Below are 20362 nucleotides of genomic sequence, written 5' to 3' on the forward strand. Positions count from 1 at the left end.
GCTTGCTTTGGCAACACATATACTAAAATTGGAACGATACAGAAATTAGCATGGCCCCTGTTCAAGTATGACAAGAGAACATTCTTAAAAAAAAAAATCTCACTAGCGTGACTGTGCCAGTTTACTCCAGGGAGCAGCCTTCCAAAGACCCAAGCTGCCCCATTGGAGCCAGGCCCCTTTAAGGCCTTTCCTCATCTCGGAGGCGGAACCGGAAGCGCGAGGACGCGGTGCCCGTCATGGTGGCCGCCTGGCCCGCGGGTCGGGCTTCCCCAGCGGCGGGGCCTCCGGGCCTCCTTCGCACTCTGTGGCTCGTGACGATCGCCGCGGGACATTGGGGGGCTGCTGCCTCCGGCGCGGTCGGGAGCGAGGAGACGCCCAAGTGTGAGGACCTCAGAGTGGGACAATATCCTTCGGAGAGCCGCCCCTGTCAGGCGCTCAGCAGGACCCGGGGCTGTGGGATGGGGACCGTGGCCTCGGCTGTGGCTCTAGGGACAATGGACCCCGGGAGGGTAAGCGGGCTGTGGAGACCGAGGGCTGAGCCCTGCGTACCTTCCTGGCCCTACCGGTGGCTGGCACTTCCCTTTCTGATGGGCTGTGTTTTTACCGGTGCGCTCGCTTATTCAAACGCACATCCCTGCTTTGTCCCAGGAACTGGAATTGCAAAAATTGATAGACGCCTCCCTGAAAGTTCGCAGGTGTTAGGGAGACGAATATTACGAGGGAGCCAGTGCATGTTTCTCGTTTGTCGTTAACGTTACATGTATCACCTCCAGCCATCCCCAGATGGACTGCCAGGCAATTGTGATCCTAGACAAATTATCATTTTATGTTTTTAAATAAGAGATCCCCGTAGATATTTTTAAATGTAATATTTATATTACTATTTTGTGAGAATCTCATCCACTGGAATTTGAGTAGAGTCACAGCGACTTTTCGACCTCTAACTCCTTTCAGATCTGCTTCAACAGTCCCACTCTTAACGCTCCCCCCACCAAAAAAAAAAAAAAAAAACCAAAAACCCTAAGGAGCCAGATCCCTGTTGCTCATCTCCTCAGAGGTGTGGGCTATCCACTGAAGCATGCATGATTGACCACGCCCTTAAAACTATGGCTGTCTGAGAAGCCATCCATTGGCAATAGTTCCTCAGGTAGGGATGGGGGCTTTTTTTTGTTTGTTTGTTTGTTTGTTTTGTTTTTCGAGACAGGGTTTCTCTGTGGCTTTGGAGCCTGTCCTGAAACTAGCTCTGTAGACCAGGCTGGTCTCGAACTCACAGAGATCCACCTGCCTCTGCCTCCTGAGTGCTGGGATTAAAGGCGTGCGCCACCATCGCCCGGCGGGATGGGGGGCTCTTGAATGAGCAAATTATTTATGCCTTTTTTTGTTTTGTTTTTGTTTTTCGAGACAGGGTTTCTCTGTGGCTTTGGAGCCTGTCCTGGAACTAGCTCTGTAGACCGGACTGGTCTTGAACTCTTATGAATAAAACATGCTGGTATCAGGGACACTCGACTTAAGGGCATTCATATTAGCACAGCACTTGTGCTGTTATTTACAAATGACAAATCTGAATTAGGATTAGGTAAATTGTCTTATTACAACAGAATTGAAATAGAGGAACAAGGTGAAATGTGTGTTATACTCAAGTCACTGTGTTTGCGCAAAACTGAGTACTGACACAATGCCTCAAACATTTGTCTATAGAGGCTCAGAAGCAAGAAAGACTAGGAAAAATGTTAAAATTCAGAAAATTCTATAACATCTGTATGCGAATTGAGGAGAGGCATTTATTAGACTTTCACAGGCTACGTCAGAATTTGCTAATCCCAACAAGCACGGAGTTTCTGACATACTGAGTTTAGCCTTGTCTTAGGAAAAACGTGAGTGTCCTAAGAAGTGACTGAGTCTGTAGAACTCTGCACACTGTCTTCATGGCCTAACTAAAGACGGAATTTCCAGGAGTGACTTAGAAGCCCTAAGAAAGGGTCGAGCCGTGACTAGAGACATCTTGTATGTACCACACCGACTCCATTGGAGTGTGAATCGTAACATCTTTAGACAGGAAAACTTGAAAACATTCTCACTGGTTTTGCACCTAGCAGAGGGGTTGTCAGAAACTTAAAATACTACTGAAGTCGAAAAACAGCCACCTTCCTGCAGTCAGATGTAAGTGCCCCAGGCTTGGGATCAGGATACCTGGTTTGGCTGCCTGTCTTCTACATGGCTGGATAAGCCCCTAAAGTTTGACCCTCATCTGTGCCTTTGTGGCATAGGAATAACTAATGGTGTCTTCCTTGCCTCTTTGTGTTACAGGAAATTAAATGTGAATTGGTTGAATCCAGAGCTTTGGAAACTGATTTGCTTTTAAACTTAAACTAATTTTGTCAAGGTATTTATTTATTTATTTTAGTTTTTTTGAGACAGGGTTTCCCTGTGTATCCCTGACTATCCCGGAACTCAGATCTACCTGCTTCTTCCTTTCGTAGCGCTGGGATTAAAGACATGAGCCCACACCGCTGGGCGAGATTTTTAATTTGATTGTTGCTTTGTGTTTATTCCCTAAATTGTTGTTCTCTGAAGATGGCATCATCTGCTAGAACTTTTGGTAGAAATTTATTTTAAACAACTTTCCTATAATAATTTAATTTTCAACTATTACCTATGCAACACTAAAAGTATATTTAGGTTTGGTTTGGTTTGTTTTGAAACAGGGTCTCTCTCTTCGTAGCCCTGGCTGTCCTGGAACTCACTCTGTAAACCAGGCTGACCTTGACCTCTCAGAGATCCACAAACCTTTGCCTCCCAAATGCTGGGATTAAAGGAATGCATCCCCACACCAGGTTTAAAAGTGTTTTTATATCTGAATTTGTTGACTAATGCAACAAAGTCTCTATTTTCATGTGAATCAATAGGAGTTATAAGACATTTAAAACACTATTTTTATGGTAGAAATGTAATTCAAATTTCCTTAACTTTTTAAACATATATTTGTAAAGAACCAAAAATAAACGATGCTACACAAGAACCAGTTAACTGTACAAACTACACAGCTCATGGTAAGATTTCCAGAATCGTTTCTTTAAAATATTTTATAAGATTTTACCTACTTCAAAGAGTAATGCATAAACCCTAAGGGTAATTATTAAATATGTTTTATATTGTGTTAGACATGATTGTTCAGTTTTCAGAACAATTTAGATTTGGAAACTGTTTAAAAATTGTTAACATTCAACTAATTGATTAGTTAATTTACTAATTAATTTTGGTGCTTGGGATTGAACCTAGGGATTCTTGCATGCTCTTCCAGAGTTATAGCCAGTGTTACTCTTTAAGTTAAAAAGCAATTTTTCTTAATTTATAAGCTAGGGTGTTTTCTATTATTTAATACTTATTTAAAACTTTAGAATCTGTTTATTTAGCTCATGTTTTTAAAATTTTATTTAAGTTTATTTTTACTTGATATATGAAACATAGCTATTGAACATATTGTATGATGAAATGTTTTGGGTTACATGTATAATACTTAAATCACAATAAGCATATCTTTCTCTTTAAATATTTTTAGTTTTTTACTTCCCAAGCTTTGTTACAGAAATCTAAATATAGTTCTTTAGTCAGGGTTTTGTTGTTGTTTTGTTGCCATCTCTTTTTAAGACAAGGTCTCACTGTGTAAGCCTCAGATTCACAGAAATCTTCCCGCCTCTGCCTCCCCAGCGCTGGGATTAAAGGTGTGTGCTACCCTGCTGTCTTAGTCACTCTTCTGTTGCTGTGAAGAGACACGATGACCAAGGCAACTCTTAATGGGGGCTTCCTTGTGGTTTTACAGGTTTAGTCCATTATCAGGGCGAGAACATGGCAGCGCAGACAGCACTGGAGCTGTGGCAGAGAGCTACATCCAGATCCACAGGCAGAGAGCATATCTAATCCTTCTCAGATAGTGCCGCTCCCTGATTACTAAGCATTCAAATATATGAGCCTATGGGGTGGGGTATTTTTATTCAAAGTACCACAGGTGCCCAGCTACTTAGGACTTTTATATGTTCCATTTTCTTATTTAAAAATTTTGAAAAATTTTATGTGTATATGTCTGAGTAGATGTATATGTACTAGGTGCGTACAGGAGGCTGTGGAAGTCAAAAGAGAGGATTGGATCCCCTGGAACTGGAGTTACCAGTGGGTGTAGGTGCTGGGAATATGCAATACACGTGTGCTGAGGTCAGGAGACCCTGCCCTAGTCAGTTCTCGCCTTTTACCCTGTTCCCAGGTGTCAAGCCAAGGTGACTTGGCAGCAACTGTGCTTACTCACTGAGCCATCTGCCCACCCTTGGACGTGTGGTTTTGTTTTTGTTTTGGTTTTGGTTTTTCAAGATAGGGCTTCTCTGTGTCGTAGCCCTAGCTGTCCTGGAACTAGCTCTTGTAGACCAGGCTGGCCTTGAACTCACAGAGATCCGCCTGCCTCTGCCTCCCAAGTGCTGGGATTAAAGGCGTGCACCACCACTGTCTGGCTGATCATGGCAACTCTTATAAAGGAACCATTTAATTGGGAGTGTGCTTATAGTTTCAGAGGTTTAGTTCATTATCGTCATGACTGGGAGCATTGCGACACACAGGCAGACATGGTGCTGGAGAAGGGCTGAGACTTCTACATTGTGATCAGCAGCAGCAAAAGAGAAGTAGACCTAGGGAATTCTGGACCCTCACAGCCTACCCCAGCATTCTGGAGGCAGAGGTAGGTGGATCTTTGCGTTTGAGTCCAGCCTGGTCCACAGAGCAAATTCTAAGACAGGCAGGGCTACACAGAGAAACCCTATCTCTTAAAAGAAAAGAGAAAAAAGAATTATAATTAGACTAAAAAACTACTGTTTTGTCTTTTGAAGACCTGACTTTAGATAGTCTGCAGACAGACCTAAAAGGCTGTATAACAAGGAAATGTGCCCTACATGTGTTAGTTTTCTGTCACTGGGATAACATATCTGAGATAAAAAATGAAATGAGGAAAGATTTGTTTTTGATTCATGGTTTTGGAAGTTTCAGTCCATGACTGGCTTATAGTGATATTTTGTTTTGTAACAAATAAAGCTTTTCTGAAGATCAGAGTGCACAACTAAACCACTAGTTAACCATAGAGGTCAAGCAGTGGTGGCACACACCTTTAATCCCAGCACTTGGGAGACAGAGTCAGACGGATGTCTGTGAGTTCAAGGCTACCTTGGGCCACGTAAGATTGAATTGTCTATAAGAGAAACAGAGTTCACACAGAGGTGGTCCCAGCACTTGGTATCATATCATACACCTTTAATCCCAGCACTAAGAAGGTAGAGACAGGAGTAATATGGCTGGGTGAAGAGAGGAATATAAGGTAGGAGGACATAGAAGCTCAGATGCAGTCTGAAGATTCAGTCTGAGGATACAGTCTAAAGTTTCATAGAGCGTTCAGTCTGAGAATTCATGAAGACAGGATCACCCTTTTGGTGTGATGTAGAAGTAAAAGCTAATGGCTGGTTGTTGCTTCTCTGATCTTCGGGGAAGCTTTATTTGTTAGATTACAAACAGTATCACTACACTGGCTGGCTCCCTTGCTTTTTTGGCGTGTGGTAAGACAGAAACACTATAATGGAAAGACTTGGTGGAGGAAAATTGCTCATCATTTTGGCAGCCAGGAAGCAAAGAAAGGACAGGCTGGAGATAAGGATAGTCAAAGCCATGCCCAGTGACCTATGTCCTCCACCAAAGAAAGGACAGGCTAGAGATAAGGATAGTCAAAGCCATGCCCAGTGACCTGTGTCCTCCACCAAAGAAAGGACAGGCTAGAGATAAGGATAGTCAAAGCCATGCCCAGTGACCTGTCCCACCAGGTCCCACCACTTGGAGCCCTAAGGAAGTCTGACACTGAGCTTTAGTTTTGCTTTGATTTGTGACTGTGGCCTGATTCCTTCCTCTTGGAGTAAGAAAGTAGCTTATGTCTGATTTTACAGGTACTTACAGTTGAGATGTTTGGGGTATTTTAGATAGACTATGGTTATTTTAGAGACAGTATTTGACACAGCTAGAGTCAGTTTAGAAGAGGGACTCTCAGTTGATAAAATGCCCCCACCAGATCGACTTATGGTGGATTTTCTTGATTGACAATGGATATGGGAAGGCCCAGTTCTCTGTGGGCCGTGCAGGGTGCGCAAGCCATGAGAAAGAGCTGTAAGCAGCACTCTTCATCGACTCTGGATCAACTCCTGCCTCCAGGCTACTACCCTGCTTGAGTTCCTGTTCTCACTTCCCTCTGTGGTGGACTGTGCTGTGGAACTGTAAGCTGAAGTCATGTTGATTTTGGTTGGTATTTTATCTCAATGGACACTCTTAGCTGAGACAGTGGATGTGAAAGTGCAGCCGCACTCACATCCACACAGCCCGTATGTGGAGCTCATGGGCAGTTTTGTAGCATTTGTTCTAACCTTCCATCTTTACGTGTGCTCTTGAGGCTCAGAATTTGAAATTGAAATCAAAGTGTTTCCAGATCCCTGTCCTCTCAGACTCTAGAGCACAATTATTTCCTTTTCCTCCTTTCATATTTCTGATGGTAGCCAGTGTGGTCGTTTGAAAGAAAATGGCTCCCAAAAGAAGTGGCACTATTGGGAGGTGTGGCCTTATTGCAGTAGGTGTGGTTTGTTGGAGGAAGAGTATCACTGTGGAAGTGTGCTTCAAGGTCTCATATGTGCTAAACTCACACCCAGTAAGGCCACTTCCTGTCGCCTGCGAGATGTAGGACTCTCAGCTAATTCTCCAGCACCATGTCTGCCCGCCCTCCTCCATGTCCCACTATGATGGTGATGGACTGAACCTCTGGAGTGTAAGCAAGCCACCTCAGTTGAATGTTTTCCTTTATAAGAGTTGCTGTGGTCATGGTGTCTCTCCACAGCAATAGAAGCCCCAACACAGCCACAGATTCTTATCATTCCTTGTCTAGCAATTGCATCAACTCAATCTTTGCTTCCACCTCTATACAGCATCCTCCCTGTGTGCCTTCATATCCTCCATCCATGTATCCAGTTTTTTTTTTTTTTGCCTCTTTTGAGACAGTATTTCACTATGTAGCCTTGACTAGCATAGCTCTCACTGTGTAGACCAGGCTGGTCTTGAACTCACAGAGATCCATCTGCTTCTCTACCTCCCCAGTGCTGGCATTAAAAGTGTGTGCCACCATGCCTGGCCATTTTCTTTTTTATATAAAAGGTTAGTAGCTACTCTAATAATGTTATCTTAACTTGATAACTCTGACAAGAACCTATTTCCAAATAAGGTCCCATTTTTAAGGCATAATTTAGTCTATAACAAATGCTATTATATATGTATTTTTTTTAAATGGGAGGTTTGTTTGTTTGTTTTTCTTAAAACAGAGTCCCTCTAAGTTGCCCTAGCTCTCCTGGAACTTACTTGGTAGACCAGGTTGACCTCGAACTCACAGTAGATCCACCTGCCTTGCCTCCCAGGTGCTAGGATTAAAGCATGTGTTACCACCACCAAGCAGAAATAAGATTTCTTAATTTTACAAAAGATCCTTTTCAAAGATGATGATGAACATCAAATTTTCAATTTTATTTTAAATAATACTATAGCATTGTAATTTTAATACAGAATTTAATGTGCTGGAAACTACATTTTTTTCTAGCTATTTAAATTCATAATGAAAAATTTCAAATGTCAGATATGTGAAGCTTTAAAAAATGATTTAGAAATGAATGGTGAGAGCAAAAAAAAATTTTCTTTTTCTTTTTCTTTCTTTTTTTTTTTTTTTTTTTTACTGGGTTTCTTTGTGCAACAGTCCTGCTGTTCCTGGAACTCACTTTGTAGATCAGACTGGTCTCAGACTCAGTGAGATCCACCTGACTCTGCTTCCCAAGTACTTAGATTAAATAATTCATTGTTTGGGGTGTCTAGTAGTGTCTGTGGCTACTATCCACCATGCTAGTAGCAGCTCTCCTGTGGTAATAACCAAAGTGCCTCCAAGAATTACCTGATGCCTTCTGGGGAGCAAAATCACCTTAATTAAGAATTATTGACCTAGAGGGCTGGAGAAATAGCTCAGCGGTTAAGAGCACTGACTGTTCTTCCTAAGGACTCGGGTTCAATTCCCAGCACCCACATGGCACCTCACAACTGTCTGGAACTCCAGTTCTAGGGGATCTGATACCTTCATACCAATGCGCATAAAATAAAGTTAAATAAATTATTTAAAAAAAGAATTATTGATCTAAGCCAGACATGGTGGCTCACACTTATAAACAATCCTAACACTTGGAGCCTGAGGCAGGAATATTATGAGTCTGGTTGCAGATTGGTATCTTATCTCAAGAAATAAAAACCAAAAGACATAAAATTACTGATCTATCCATGTGTAGTGACCTGCCTATAATTCTGGCACTCAAAGACTGAGGCCAGCCTGTTGTACATACAAAGATTTAGTATTCTCTTTTGCTCTTGCTCACTCTTGGAAGATTGAATCAAGGGCCCTGCTGATGCTAGCCAAGTACTGTACTGCTGGCACATTCCCTGCCCTTTGTATACCTGCCTTGTGTATAACTGTCCAAATCCCAACAGTACCACGATACTTAAAAACTACAGCATTACTAGTCACCATCGCAGGGTTTTCCATAGCATTAGAACTTTATAACCTTACAACCAACCTCTCACCAAACAAATCCTTACCTGTCAACCTATCCTCAACTTCCCTAGGTTACTTCCCGATAATTATACACCGAATTCTACCCACCAAAACACTCAACATAAGCTTTAAAACAGCCCTAACCCTACTCGCCGTAGTCTGACTCGAGAAAGCAATTCCCCAAATCACCTCTACCTTCCACACCTCCACCTTCACAACCTTAAGCCTTGCTGTGAATCTGGAGTCATAGTGAAAGTAGCTATATGGAAAAACAATTGTTTTATGGGCGTTTTTATTGAAAGCTTTTTCTATTATACTCTGTATTCTTTAAATCATGATTCAGAACAAGTCACTGCAGTGGTTTACAGGTGAGTTGATGTGTTTTCTTTTAGTTGTGTAATTATAAAGCTTTGGCCTTAACTACAAGGAGTCTTGATTACAGTCTCTCTTCTTAGCAAAATAGGCTAATGTGATTACTTCTTTACTTTCTTCTCCTTCATTTTATATGATAGTTTTTAATTAAATTGAATCTTGTCTTTTATCTTGAGTGCCACCTTGATTTAGATTTTTAAAGTACATTAAATAAAAAGTTTATGGATTGTGTAGTTTGAACTGTGAGGATTCTAAGAGATTTCTGGATGTCTCCTAGAGCTTTATGACACTGCTTTCTTTTTTTTTTTTTTAAAGATATTTATTTTATTTTATTTTATTTTGAGACAGGATTTCTGTGTGTAGTAGCCCTAGCTGTCCTGGAACTAGTTTTTTTGTGGACCAGGCTAGCCTCGAACTCACAGAGGTCCTCCTGCCTCTACCTCACGAGTTAAAGGTGTGCACCACCACCACCCGTCTATGACACTGTTTTCATGTACTACTTTGGCCTCAAAACAAAACAAAGTCTGATTTGTTAAAAGCCTTAGAATAATTACAAACCAAATAGAAAATATTTTCCTTTCATAATAGAGCCATAAAGTCTTTGTGTATTTTATTATACAAAGTTCTAGTTTTAACATTAAAAAAAAAGTAAACCAAAACCCAGAGAACTATGATTGTTTGTGGTAATTATAGAGGTAAATTTTTGCTGAAACTACCCTAAAATATTAGTACTTTTAACATTCACTGAGAGGCTCTGTCTCAGTAGTTGAGTGCATGCCTACCATGCCTTAGGCCCTAGATTCCATCCTTAGTAGCACGTGCACACAGGTGTTGAAGAAGAAAATGTTTCTTAAGCTAGGCATGGCATCACACGTCTTTATCCCAGCTCTTGGGATGGGAAGGTGGGGAAATGAAGAGCTCCAATGTCAGCCTGGCCACGTGCAAGCAATTTGACACCAGTCTGGGCTTCAGGAGACCTGGTCTCAGGCAAACAAATAATATATTGTACATAGTTTTATATATTTAACCACAGTGGTCCTGTGATGTAGTCGATCTTAGTGTTATTTTTACCTACAAGGAATTCAAAGGCTGAAAGAGACAAAAATAACCCAGATAAGGTCATCCTTACTTCAAAGTTCTTTACACCAGGAAGCTGTAACACTTTTAGGACAGTGTCTGCCTGGCACGCAGTAACATCTGTACTACTAACTTATTGTGTCTTGGGTTGTGAGTGTGGATTGATATTGCTAAATGCTGAAATAACACTGTATCAAGACCTAGAAGGAGTCAAGCAAGACCCAAATATGTTTATGGAAGCATTGTCTACAGTACAGTAGTACCAGTTACTTGCCTTGTTCCCGTGCTGAAATACCTGATAAACAGATAAAGGGGATATTTTCCCTCAGTGTCAGGTGGCACAGGCAGAAGCAGGAGGCAGCAGATGGTTATGTCCACAGTGAGGAAGCAGCAGCGAATGCTGGTGCTCAGCTCACTTTGTCCTCATTTAGGACGGTCTTCCCTAGCGAGGGAGCCTTAATTCAGAGAGTTCCTCAGATATGCACAGAATTTTGTTTCTATTGCAGTCAAGATTAGCTATCACAAATAATATAAGCTGGAGATATAAACCATAGATTATGTTAAAATAAATTGGTAATTGCCAGATATATTGCTAACAAAAATTCAAGTAAGTATCTTAGAGCGGAAATTTTTAAAAAGTAATACTTTGCAGTTCTTTTGTTATTAGAGGCAAAGACTGAACTCCATGCACAGATCTAAAACAGTGTGGCGATGTTTATATTATTGTATGAAGAGACCACTATCATATTTGCCTTTCATATCCATGCATTTCATATATATAATGCAGTCCTTTAACTTCTAGTCTAGGTTAAAACCTTCTGTCACATATTACAATGGGAAGTAGTTTGTTATAATGTTGTAAGTTCTGTGCTTTGCCAATCTTGAGGGAAAAAAATTCACTTTTTCTGTCTTTAGTTCCATGTTTTCCAGCACCCAACATAATTTGTAAAGATTTCAGCGGTAATGAAACACATTTTTCTGGAAATGAAGTTGGTTTTCTCAAGCCCATAGCTTGCCGAAATGTGTAAGTACATTACTGAAAATTAAAATGTTGTATCTTGATTTCATGGAGTGAAAGAGACATGCTAAGGGGAGTCCTGCAATTATAATTCATATCTTCTTGCTTATGTTGGCAACCCTCTATTTTAGTTTATAAGTACAGTTCCCCAGCCAGGAATGGGTTAACTTGTGAGAGAATAAAGGACTGAAGTTGACTCAGGCCTTGTGAAGTGAGTTTATACCATCAAGTGAGTTATAGATAAGTTCCGTTTTCAAAATTTGAATGCAAATAGGCGTTTACTTATTGTAGCAGAAAACTATTGATGGTTGTTTGTACACTATGTCAGTTACTGCTGTGACAAAAGCAGTTTGAACAAGGGTTTACTTTAGCTGACAGCCTGAAGGGAGCAGGTCGGCACTGCAAGGATGGCACGGAGGCAGGAGTGGAGGCAGCTGGTCTCATTGTGTTCACAGTCAGGAAGCAGAGAGAGTGAAAGCAGAGCTGGGCTCAGTTGTCCAGGACCCAAGCCCGTGGAATGTGCTATCCACATTTAGGCTGGGTTTTTGTACTCCAGTCCAGACTAGAAACTCCTCACCAGAGGTTTGCCCCTAGGTAATTCTATGTTCTGTCAAGTTGAGGGCACTAGCCATCACACTGGCTTCACCTTTCGTAACAGATGAATGGTAACATAGGCAGACAGAGTTCAGAAACTGGGTGAGTGTGTGATAGTAAAGGAACAGTTTCAATTTGAGAACTTTTAGAAACCTTACATTCAATTTCTCTACTATGAACTTTTTTTTTAAAGATTTATTTATTATGTATACAGTATTCTCAGTATTCTGTCTGCATGTATGTCTGCAGGCCAGAAGAGGGCACCAGATCTCATTACAGATGGTTGTGAGCCACCATGTGGTTGCTGGGAATTGAACTCAGCACCTTTGGAAGAGCAGGCAATGCTCTTAACCACTGAGCCATCTCTCCAGCCCTCTACTATGAACTAAAGACATTATTTTTCCACCTTTTTTCATTTCTGGCCTCATATTTATGTATGTATTATGTGTGTTATAAATGTAAAAGGTTCTATTTTATCTGATGGCACATATTTGCAGTCATGTTAAGACATAACTAATATTTGGATTTTTCCACAGCTTTTTCCAGAATCCTTAGAAAAGATTAGCAAAATAAAAATTGTTCCCTAGCATGTAGATATCATTTGCTCAATTTTTAAATTATAGATTGGTATTTCTACCTTACACATTTCAGATGACAGAACAGATAATATGTTAAGTGCTGGTATGAGAAAAACACGATGGCCCTTAATACAACTAACAAACTCATCTGTTGAGAATCCCAGCTTGCTCAGGTTGGACCTTATAGTTATTGCCTGCCAAGGTAACTATGCTCTGTTAGTTAGTTAGTCTGAATTTTCTTACAGTGTCTCAGGGTAGGTTGGACTGAGAGAGACTGAGATGTGCTAAATACGGTTACAAGGCATGGATGTCAGTTTTGATAATGAATATAATCATTAGGGAAAATAGACACTCCAAGTCTACTAGCCAATTTATTCCCCTTTCATAGTCAAATCAGCACATCCCAAATATAATTTTTTGATGAGCATTGAATCAAAACATGTGATTCCATTAGTGGATAGTTTTAGTGTACGAGTTACGCACTTAGCATGTCCTTCATCAGGATGTTCAGTATGTGTGCAACAAAAGGCCGGCTGTGAATAGCCTCACTGGCAGACTTTATTTGCTGGGTATTCCCTTTCCATTGGCATGTTTTTATTTTCTTACTCTTGCTAGAATATTTTTGAAAATATACAATATTAATACTCAATTAAATTCTTTTTCAGTATTACAGACATAAACACACTCTGTAATATAGTCTCCAGAAACTGGAGTTTGGTAACCACATCTATTGATTACTAAGTCATTCAAGTATTTATACTGATTATCTATATTAGTTAGAGCAGACTAAATTGCTATAAATTTCAGTAGTTTAGCACAATAAGAGTTATTTTTCATTCATGATATGGTCTAGTTGGGTTATAATATGAGCAAGTGCAGGTGGTCCTACATAGCCATGCAGGGCCCAGCTTTTTCATGGCTTTACTTCCTCTAGAGTCCTTTCCATTCAGACAGTAGATGAGAGAGAGGTGAGGTAACCGTCTGTAAGCTTATTTGAACGATGAAATTCAGAAATAGCACATACTTTGGCCTTCTTTCCATTGACCAAAACATAGTTATGGCTGCATTCAATTGCAAAGTCAGCTAGGAAACGAAGTTCACCTGACATGAAAATTAGAAATGGTTTGGTGAATATCTAGGCAGTCTCTGCCCTACCCGGTTGTTCTTCAACATGATTTGCATACATAGCTAATTGCTTTTGTATTTCATTCCCTTTACCCGCCACACTTCTAAATAATTGTTTCTATAATACTTACTCATCAACTGTTAAACATTCTGTGTAGCACCATACTGGAATTTGCCAGCAATTCTTATTTCTCTATCAAATACTCCATATTACAATCACTCTAAAACATTGGCTATTTTCTTCTTTTTAAATGCTTTCTTTCCTTGGTTTCTCATATAAACTCAAATATTTAAGAATCCTTTTATTACTAAAGCTTAGCTTCTTTTTTCTTGATATTTATTCCATTTTTATTTCTCTCTCTCTCTCTCTCTCTCTCTCTCTCTCTCTCTCTCTCTGTGTGTGTGTGTGTGTGTGTGTATACATACATGTGAGTGCCTGTGGAGGCCAGAAGAGGCATTGGATCCCCTGGAGCTAGAGATACAGGTAGTTGGGAGCTGCTTTATGTAGGTACTGAGGATTGAGCTTCTATCATCTACGAGGGCAATGGTGTTCTTAACTACTGAGCCATCTCTAGCCCCTGTAGGTTCTTAAATGTTATTATCCTCCAAGCAATATCCTTAGTTCTTTATTTTGTTTGTTTGTTTGTTTATGAAGCAGAATTGGAGTTTCATAAGAAAAGGCTTAAGGAAGATTTAAGCAAGGACATGTGGCACGTAGGGGCAGGGCACAGTAGTATGTGCCCATTATTAGGCTCAGGCTTCTTAAGAGAGTCCTGTTTACATGTGATCATTATGATATCTAAAACAGAACATGGTGTTTTTTACTTGTCTCAGTGAATGGCACCCATTCTACCTAGTTTTTTAAGCATAGGCATTGTTCCAGTACTTTGTAGGCAGAGGAAGGAGGAAGTTTGAGGCCAGTCTAGACTGAGTGGTGAGACCCTATCTCAAAAACAAAACAAAACAGAAAAGCCAATGAGAACTTTAGAGTCATTTTCTCATTTCCCCTTAATCTCCATGTTAAGCCTGATTGCTTCTGCTTTCTTAGTATCTGCTGGTTTTCTTCACTTCTTGCTTCTCCTGGTCTCATACTCACCGTGTAGCCAAGATTGATCTTTTGATCTTGATCCCTTGCTTTCATCCTTCAAATGCTGGGATGATGGCCTTGTAGGACCACATGCACTCCCAGTGTCATGCTCAGTACTTCCTGTGTGTTTGTAAACTAACTGTTTAATCTGTCTGTAGCCTAGAGTTACTTACATAAATCTACACTGCAGTCACTTTTTCTCGTTGGACTTTCTTGGATCACCAGCTTAGCCTTATTCTCAACTAGCTCTTATAACTTAAATTAACCTGTTTCTATTCATCTACGTTCTGCCACATGACTTTTTGTCTCTACTCCATTCTGTACTTTTGTCTTCCTCAGTGTCTTGCTGCATCTCCTACGGTCCTAAATTCTCTCTCCCCTGGAGGCCTGTCTAGTGTCTCGTGCCTAGCTATCGGTCATTTAGCTCTTTATTAAATCAATCAGAAGACACCTTAGGCAGAGACACATCTTTATAATGTACAAAAGATTATCCCACAGTACTACACCTGTATGTTCAGCTGATTTTCATTTAACACTATTTGGATATCTTACAGACACCTCAAATTCACATGTCCAATCTAAATTTTGACTTCCCTCTCAAGAACCATTCATCTGCATCCTTTTCCAACTCCTTCAACTTCCTAATGCTTAGGAGAAACTTTGGAGTGCTGTTATTGCATGTCTTTCTTCCTTTTCATTCCTTTCCTTTCCTTTCTTTCCTTTCTTTTTCATGCCCTAAATTTAACAGATAAGAACATTGAATTGGCTGTGGGATGGTGGTGCACACCTTTAATCGCAGCACTTGGGAGGCAGAGGCAGGTGGATCTCAGTTTGAGGTCAGCCTAGTCTACAGAGTGAGTTATAGGGACAGCCAGGACATTACACAGATACACAGAGAAGAATCCTGTCTCAGAAAACAAAAACAAAAAAGAAAAGAAGAAGAAGAGGAAGAGGAAGGGAAGGGAAGGGAAGGGAAGGGAAGGGAAGGAAGGAAGGAAGGAAGGAAGGAAGGAAGGAAGGAAGGAAGGAAGGAAAAAAGTTGAATTGAACATACTTTCGAACATATTCAGAACCTGATGATTCTCAGCACTTCTTTTCCTATTACTCAGTCACGCCATTATTAATTCTCATCTGAGTATTTAAAGCATTCAACATTTTGTCCTTGTGCTCAAAAAAAAAAAAAGATTTATTAGCATATATTTAGTCCCCAATTCCTCTCAACAGAGAACATAAATTTCCCATACCACTGTTTTTGGACTTGGCTGTATTGCCTAATTTGGCTTAAGGTTAATAGGCGAGAAACATGTAGAGGCTTAAGGGTGTTTATGAGATTCAATTTTCCTTTTGTATTTCGATGAGATAATCCTGAAAAGGACTTGCCCCAGGTGTCAGCCACGTTTACAGCTTGAGCCTCAGAAGTCTTAGTTTCAGCCTGAGACTGAAGTGAATGTGTAGCCTATAATCAAGTTCTGGGCCCCTCAGCCCAGGTGCAGTCTGTGAGCCACACCAGTCTGCGTGTACAGTGTGAGAATAACAGCTTCCTGCTGGAGGCCATGGCATTCGGGAGTTTGTTTTTTGATATGCTTGTGACATCGGACCACTAATACTCCATTGCAATCTGTTTTTAGCATGACAGCCACAGTACCTGAAAGTGTAAAGCAGATCTGTCACAGCTGGGAATCCTGTGGTAGCTCCCTACGTCTAGAGTGAGAGCTGGAGTTGGTGCACAGGTGCTGCACCCTCCCGCCCATGCCCTGGTCTGCCACCCTGATTCCATCCAGCCTTGCAGCAGCTGCTTCTTCCCGCAGACTGCCTGGCTTAACTGATCCCTAGGTCTTTGCTCACACGTCACTATCTCACCACCCAGATTAAGTAGCCCCCAGCGTTCTGGACTTTGTATATACCTTGGTATTCTGGATTCAGTAAACATCCGCATCCACCTTTTCTTGTTTCGTAATATCTGTAACCTAAGAAACTGTACAATTAGATTTTTAAATGTTTGGGTTTTTGCTTACTGCCACTAAATGTAAGTCTCTGTGGGACAGGCATCTCTATCGCTTCTATTCATTAATATATACCATAAGCTGAGAATAGTGTTAGTTACACAGCCTCCAGAAAACAAATGGGTGAAACACAAAAGAAATAAGTAATAACGTGCAGGTTGATTTCCTGAAATGTTCACATGTTGGCAGTTCAATGCTGTGACACTCAGGTTTTAATTCTCTGCAGAAATGGCTATTCATACAAAGTGGCAGTTGCGTTATCTCTTTTTTTGGGATGGCTGGGAGCAGATCGATTTTACCTCGGATACCCTGCATTAGGTGAGTATGCTTCCTCCTAAAATGGAAAAAAGAAAGAAAGTTCTTGCAAAAGTTGTTTAGAGTTTTTGTTAAATAAATATATGCCTATGGTTTAAATCTCTCTGTGTTCAAGATTCATGTGAGTTGAGTGGGTACATTCTTCTCTGAGTTGAGAGTGTTCGGTTCTGCAGTTGAGCTAAAGCAGGAAATACTGACCTTTCCTGTGTGTTCACCTTGTGGACAACACTTTTGAGGGTGAAGGGTTGTCACTTGACTGAACTGTTGTTGTGCTATGCTAGGCACACGGGGGCTGTGCAGTAAGTGTGTGTGAGTGTGTGTTCTTTCTCCCCGAAAGAGTGTCCTTTGCCAGAGTCGTCACTGTTGCCTGAGTATAGAAACAACTGCTCTCAGGACAGGTTGATGTTTTGGTGATCACCATGAGCTTGGAGGAGAATCTGACTTCATCAGTTGTTAAGACCCTCTCCATCCCTCTACCATAGCTGTACATTTCCCTTTTGCCATGGTTTTTCTAATGCTTAAGGAATCATTTATGTTTGACCATACGTTTTGTTAAACAGCATTTTCATATGCTTACCTATATTTAAGCCTTAAAACTCTCTATGTTTATCACCCTCTTTAAATCCTCTTCAGCAATAGGGAAATTCACCAGAGTGAGGATTTACTGAGCCAAGAGGCTTTGCTGTATTCTGTGACATATTTGTTATAGTCTTTCTTTTATAGATAAGGAAATTGTCATGAGATTATGAGATATATCCAAGGATTTTAGCTTAATATGCACCTAAATTTTCTGTCTTTGGAGATGATGCTTTACTTAGTATAAGTTTCTACTTGTATATTGAGCAAATGTAAAGTTTTTGAATGCTTGGCTTCCCCACTGGCAACCTAGTCTTTCCATGTTATTACCACAGAGAGCAAAGAGGAGTCCTCCCTGTGGGGTTGGTGCCAGGTATGTTTCTGTTACCTGTGTCTGAAACTAAATGTTACAGTACATAAATAAAAGTCAGTGTTGACTTAGTAAACAGAAAATAAAGCTAAAATAAAATAAAGCTAAAATAAAACAGAAAATAAGATAAAAGGTGGTGACACACACCTTTTATCTTAGCAATTGGGAGGCAGAGGCAGTGGGTCTCTGTGAGTTTAAGGCCAGCCTGGTCTACACTACGAGCTCCTGGATAGCCAGGGCTACATAGAGAGAACTTATCTGAAAAATAAAAACAAAAACAAACAAAAAAGAAAATAGCTACAAGTTGGCAAGATGGCTTAGCAGGCACCTAGTTCTTTACTCTAGTCCATTGTTACTATGACTCTAAGCTGAAATGAGGTATGATAATACTTCCACCATTATTCTTTTTGCTGAGGAAAGCTTTGGCTATCTGGGCTTTTTTTGTGCTTTCATATGAATTTTGAGGTTTTTTTTTTCTTTCTTTTCTGGAGCTAGGGAGATGGATCAGCAGGCAAATTTCTTTCTATGCAGGCATGAGGCAAGAGTTTGGATCCTCAGCACCTACGTAAAAGCTGGACAAAGCAAGGCATACCTGCAACCCCAGGGAGTAGGGGTAGAAGGGCAGTGGGTTGGGGTGGGATGGACATAAATATATCCCTGGGCATATTGGCCAGCCAGTCTAGTTGAAATGGTGAGTTTCAGACTCAGCAAGAGACCCAGGTTCAAGAAATAGAAGGAGAACCATTAGAGGAAGACACCTGGTGTTAACTTTGTCCTCTACATGTATACTCATAGTTGAGCAGACTACGTGTGCACACACTACACACATGCAGAGAAACACATGGTTTTGTTGTTGTTGTTTTCTTTCTGTTTTTGTGAAAACCCCATGGTGCGTTTCACTGGGATTACATGAACTATTTAGATTATTTTTGGTAAGATGTCCTCTTTCACGATTTTACTTCTTTCGGTCCCTGAGCATAGGATGTTTTCTCTCTCCTAGTATCTCCTAGTATTTTCTTTAGTGTTTTAAGTTTTCATTGAACAGGTCATATACTCTCTTGGTTAGACCTATTTAAAAGATATTTCACTTTTTTTTTGAGGCAATTGAAAATGGAGTTATGTTGATTTTTTTCCTCAACATGTCAGTTACTAGAATGCAGGAAGACTTAATTTTCTATATTAATTTTGAGTAGCTAAGATTGACCTTGAACTCCTAATCGCCCTACTTCCTTTTGCATATTCTACCGTTGTGAGACACCACAAGTGACTCTGTTAGTTTTGTATACTGCCACTTTTCTGAAATCGTTTCTTAGAGTTTTCTGGGTAGAGTGTTTAGGGTTGTTTATGTATAGAATCATATGATCTGTAAGAAAGGGTGCTTTGATATCTTCATTTTCTATTTGTTCCCCCATTATTTCCTGCTCTTCTTGTCTTACTGCTCTAAGACTTTTAAGTACTGTATTGACTAATATGGGGGAAATGAGCACTCTTGTTTTGTCCCTGAACCAGTGCAAGTGCTTAAATTCTCCATTTCCAATGATATCGACTATAGTTTTGTCATAAAAAGTTTTGCCAGCCTTTATTGTGTTGATATATTTTCTCCATTCCTAATCTCTTTATAGGACTTTTATCATAAAGGGATGTTGATTTTTGTTAAGACCTTTTCTAAATCTATTGATGTGGTTTTGTGGTTTCTTGTAGTCATGGATTTGCATATGTTGAACCATTCTTGCATTATTGTTATGAAGTCAGCTTGATCATGGTGAATAATCTTTTTGATGTGTTCTTGATTAGTCTGCATGCATTTACTTTTTTTTTTTTTTTAAGTTATAAAGCTGATTGACCCATTAGCTCTAGCCTCTCACTGGCTAACTCTCACATTTTGATTAACCCATTTTTCTGATCTATGTTAGCCATGTGGCTCAGTACCTTTTTCATTGAGGCAGATCACATCCTGCTGCTTTGGTGTTCTGGGCAGGAGTGTGAGGAATCAACTTCTTCCTTCCCAGAATTCTCCTGTTCTCATTACATCATTTCTACTTCCTGTCTGGTTTTCCCACCTATATTTCCTGCCTGGCCAATCAGCATTTATTTAAAACATGATTGACAGATTACAGACAATTCTCCTGCACCACTTCCCCCTCTTTTAAAAAAAAAAAAAAAAACGAAGGAAAATATCCATAGTCCAATTTTTGGGAATGTGGGCCTAGTATTCCAGGCTACTTCCAGCTGGTTGGGGGCGCTGATAATTTTATGGGGACCTAAAGAAAATTTAGAGTTCTGATCATGTCCTGACTGAAGTATCCTGTGAGTCTTGATCATCTCAGGCAGTGGTCTTGAACCTGTTCTAGATGAAGAACTCAGACATCTATTCCTGCTGGAGATAAATGGCCCAGATGTACTTTTTTTTTTTTTAAACAATTTATTTATTTATTATGAATATAGTGTTGTGCCTGCATGTTTGTCTGCAGGCAGCCAGAAGAGGGCACCAGATCTTATTACCGATAGGTGTGAGCTATCATGTGGTTGCTGGGAATTGAACTCAGGACCTTTAGAAGAGCAGCCAGTGCTCTTAACCACTGAGCCATCTCTCCAGCCCA

At 40.4% G+C, this 20362-nt stretch overlaps 1 protein-coding gene and 1 non-coding gene across 2 annotated transcripts in view; both read left to right on the forward strand.

Moving 5' to 3' along the window:
• Positions 1 to 102, forward strand: LOC130884565 (U6 spliceosomal RNA). Its single transcript, XR_009058083.1, has one exon. It is a non-coding gene; the product is annotated as a U6 spliceosomal RNA (small nuclear RNA).
• A 79-nt stretch (positions 103 to 181) lies between these two features.
• Tm2d1 (TM2 domain containing 1) overlaps positions 182 to 20362 on the forward strand; it is a 36476-nt gene continuing 16295 nt past the window's right edge. The window contains exons 1-4 of the mRNA XM_057783544.1: positions 182 to 403; positions 2977 to 3050; positions 11012 to 11120; positions 16728 to 16819. Of these exons, the coding sequence (XP_057639527.1) occupies positions 237 to 403; positions 2977 to 3050; positions 11012 to 11120; positions 16728 to 16819 (442 nt within the window). The 5' untranslated portion in view covers positions 182 to 236. The remainder of the gene's footprint in view (positions 404 to 2976; positions 3051 to 11011; positions 11121 to 16727; positions 16820 to 20362) is intronic.

Source organism: Chionomys nivalis, chromosome 11, assembly GCF_950005125.1.
Source record: "Chionomys nivalis chromosome 11, mChiNiv1.1, whole genome shotgun sequence".
Taxonomy (NCBI): Eukaryota; Metazoa; Chordata; class Mammalia; order Rodentia; family Cricetidae; genus Chionomys; species Chionomys nivalis.